This window comes from Cryptomeria japonica, chromosome 3, assembly GCF_030272615.1.
Source record: "Cryptomeria japonica chromosome 3, Sugi_1.0, whole genome shotgun sequence".
In the NCBI taxonomy this organism is placed as follows: domain Eukaryota; kingdom Viridiplantae; phylum Streptophyta; class Pinopsida; order Cupressales; family Cupressaceae; genus Cryptomeria; species Cryptomeria japonica.
Window position 1 is genome coordinate 184,234,145 of NC_081407.1, and position 2,862 is coordinate 184,237,006.

The following is a 2,862-nucleotide window of genomic DNA, read 5'->3' on the forward strand; positions in this document are numbered from 1 at the left end:
CCACTCAAGCAGTTGATAGTGTTTAGCGAGTCGGACTCCAACCACAATTTAGTAAACCCCTCTCTTTTAGCCTTGTGTAGCCTAATGTGGGCAGCACTGGCTTCTGTGTAATGGTTAGTCTAGAAAAGGGGAATGAATTAATTAAATGTAAAAATTTAATTAATAAATAAACAAATGTAAAATTCATTTCTTTAGGTAAGACAAATTCAGGTGCCTATAATAATAATACTAGAACAAATCTGCCATTTTTATCCAAAGATAATTATAATACTTATCATAATCAATTTCTTACATAGTAAATCTGATGATTTATTGATTTATTGATATTTATGAAAATTAAATATTTTATAATTTAATACATCACCTATATGTTACATAGGTTTTTTGAAATAAATGTCAGTAAAAATAAGATAGTGATAAATTGAATACCCACTAATTAAAATTTAAAATATTAACCTAAATAAAATTTTCAATTCACAAATATATATGATCGAATGTACTCCGAAAATGCTAGATACACAATACGTTAGCCAGATGCACCGTTTACACACAAATTATATTGAGAACAAAATGTGTTCAACAAGTGACATCTATTTTTGCTCATGTTTTGGCATAGAGATACAAATTACTGTAATCTACTGAAAAGAACCAACTGTGTTAAAAAAATGTTTGTCCATTTGCCAGTACCACCATGTACTCCGAAAATAGAAAGTGTACACAGGAAATGTAAGATCACATCTTTCATTGTCATACATAGTGGAAATACGTATGTTTCGAAGAAAGAAACATAAGAATATTAGATAAACATTACACTTGACTGTTTATTAAAATGATGGATTGCTAAAGTTTGTGCAGATGATATCTGAAAATGAACTCAAATCAAAAGTGGTTTAACTTACTATTTTCCTTTGTACTTATCAATGGTGAGATATACCCATAAATTGGCTACCCACTTCTTATTAATCAACTGAAAATTAAAATATCAAGATTAATATAATTTCAATTAATTAATAGACACCCAAATGCTGTATTATCAATTTTGTCCAGATGATGTCTGAGCATGAACTCCAAGTACGCTGTTCCAGTAATCGTTGTCCTCATCTAGGCGTAGTTCTTGCCATCCCCAAGCTGACTGCAGATCAGAATTTGTACTTAATTCTCCCATGTTTGAGTTATTGTCACTGATCTTATTAGGACTACTGTAATTAGGGGAATCCAGAAGCAGGTCCGTCAAGTCCTGTATGTCACGGTTATGAACAGCATCATCAGAGCTAGAGGAGTCCTCATGGCTGCTAGGGTTCTTGCATTCTATTTGGCCCCTCATAGTACCCTCAGAGAAAGGATCATGGGATCCGGTAGCTGAACTGTCATCCTGGTTATCAATAATAGATTCCTTCCTGAAGGCCTTGCCTGCTTCTGAGTTCCAGAGCTTCAAGAAAATATCAGTAGGTGCCTTGAAATTTTCCTCTGTAATATTGTTTCCCATCAACTCATTCTTAGATGACATGATTGAATCTCTGGACATTCTGGCTTCGGCTTCAAGCCTTGCAATCTCCCACTGTGACACGTGCCTCAGGAGGATTGTGGACTGAGATCCCTGTAATCCATTTGCACTGAGTATCTCAGATACGGGTGCATGGGTGGAAGGATCCAGTCCCATGCCCAACAGCTTTTTCTTCAAGTGCGTATTCCAGAAATTCTTAATCTCATTATCAGTTCTCCCTGGCAGTTGGGAAGCAATCGTGGACCACCTGCATAAAGTCACTGTATTAAAACTAGAAACCGTAAATGCAATCAAACAAAGTAGTTACATTTTCAAATGTAGTACCACGTCCATAGTCATATTGGGAATCAACTTTTAGTATATTTATTAGTCCCACCGATAAGTAGCAATAACAATTGGTTGTTCAGTACACAACATTTGAAGAAGCTATATCCATGGTTAACCAATCATTTTACTACCTGTTGCCTAGAATTGCATGCAACTGGAGAATAGTTCTTTCTTCTTCTGGTTGAAATCGGCCTCGCTTAATATCGGGTCTCAGATAATTAGTCCAACGTAGGCGGCAACTCTTCCCACATCGAAGAAGCCCTGTGCACATTAGAATTGCATTAATTCATTACATACTTATAAGCTCACATGAATAACTCGGAACTCAGCTATATAACACAGATCAAAATGAAAATATATGTATGTACTTCACCGCCCAAATGAATATTAATCTCAATGTTGTTCCAATGCAAATTATATTTATTTTATGTAGAAAAGTCCATGTTTACAGGAATCGGATGAAAATGTGAAGTTCCTGACACGATAAACCAAATCTGTATATAAAATTTCTTACCCAACAAGAAGTTATCAACTGCAAATGCTTTCTTATTTGGCTACCTATGTATTTTACACGAAATGAAATCAAAGCAATATTAAATATTCTATTATATACATACCAGCCTTTCTGGGAAGAGTTCGCCAGCTTTCATGCCCATTTTTCTGAATATACTCAGCAAGAATCTTATCCTCGTCGGGTGTCCAGGGGCCCTTTTTCATCTCCATTTTATCACAGCAAGGGGATCTACCCATTATTGTTTTGTTTCTTTCTTGCAGCAGCAGAATAAGGTAGATTGATTCCAAGGGATCAAAATTACCTTCATATTACAACTAATAAAAGGGACATACATTAATTGTTATCATAATATTTTTCATCGTACAAATGACGTGGAGAAACACGCTCCCCAAGTTACCATTTGAAAGATGGAACGCAAGATCGGCGAATACAGCCAAGATGTGAATAATTGAAGGCCGCAAGGTCATTGAGTATTTATCGCCTGCACACATCAGTGACAGTCTACCCGACCATTGTA

The 2,862-nt window shown here is 35.6% G+C and overlaps 1 protein-coding gene across 1 annotated transcript; it reads right to left on the reverse strand.

Moving 5' to 3' along the window:
- Positions 1-953: 953 nt before the first annotated feature.
- Positions 954-2,612, reverse strand: LOC131874474 (transcription factor MYB17-like). The gene is made up of 3 exons (XM_059217869.1): positions 2,449-2,612; positions 1,963-2,092; positions 954-1,751 (listed from the first exon to the last, which is right to left on the reverse strand). The coding sequence occupies exons 1-3, from the start codon at positions 2,579-2,581 to the stop codon at positions 1,034-1,036; spliced, it is 981 nt and encodes a 326-aa protein (XP_059073852.1). The 5' UTR covers positions 2,582-2,612; the 3' UTR covers positions 954-1,033.
- Between the last annotated feature and the right edge of the window lie 250 nt (positions 2,613-2,862).

What these genes read in the sequence shown, in the direction of transcription:
- LOC131874474 (XM_059217869.1), bottom strand. Translation starts at nt 2,581, where the DNA reads ATGGGTAGATCCCCTTGCTGTGATAAAATGGAGATGAAAAAGGGCCCC. An exon ending in AACTCTTCCCAGAAAGGCTG is followed by an intron (nt 2,093 to 2,448) that starts GTATGTATATAA and finishes TAATGTGCACAG; the next exon opens with GGCTTCTTCGATGTGGGAAG. An exon ending in CATGCAATTCTAGGCAACAG is followed by an intron (nt 1,752 to 1,962) that starts GTAGTAAAATGA and finishes GACTTTATGCAG; the next exon opens with GTGGTCCACGATTGCTTCCC.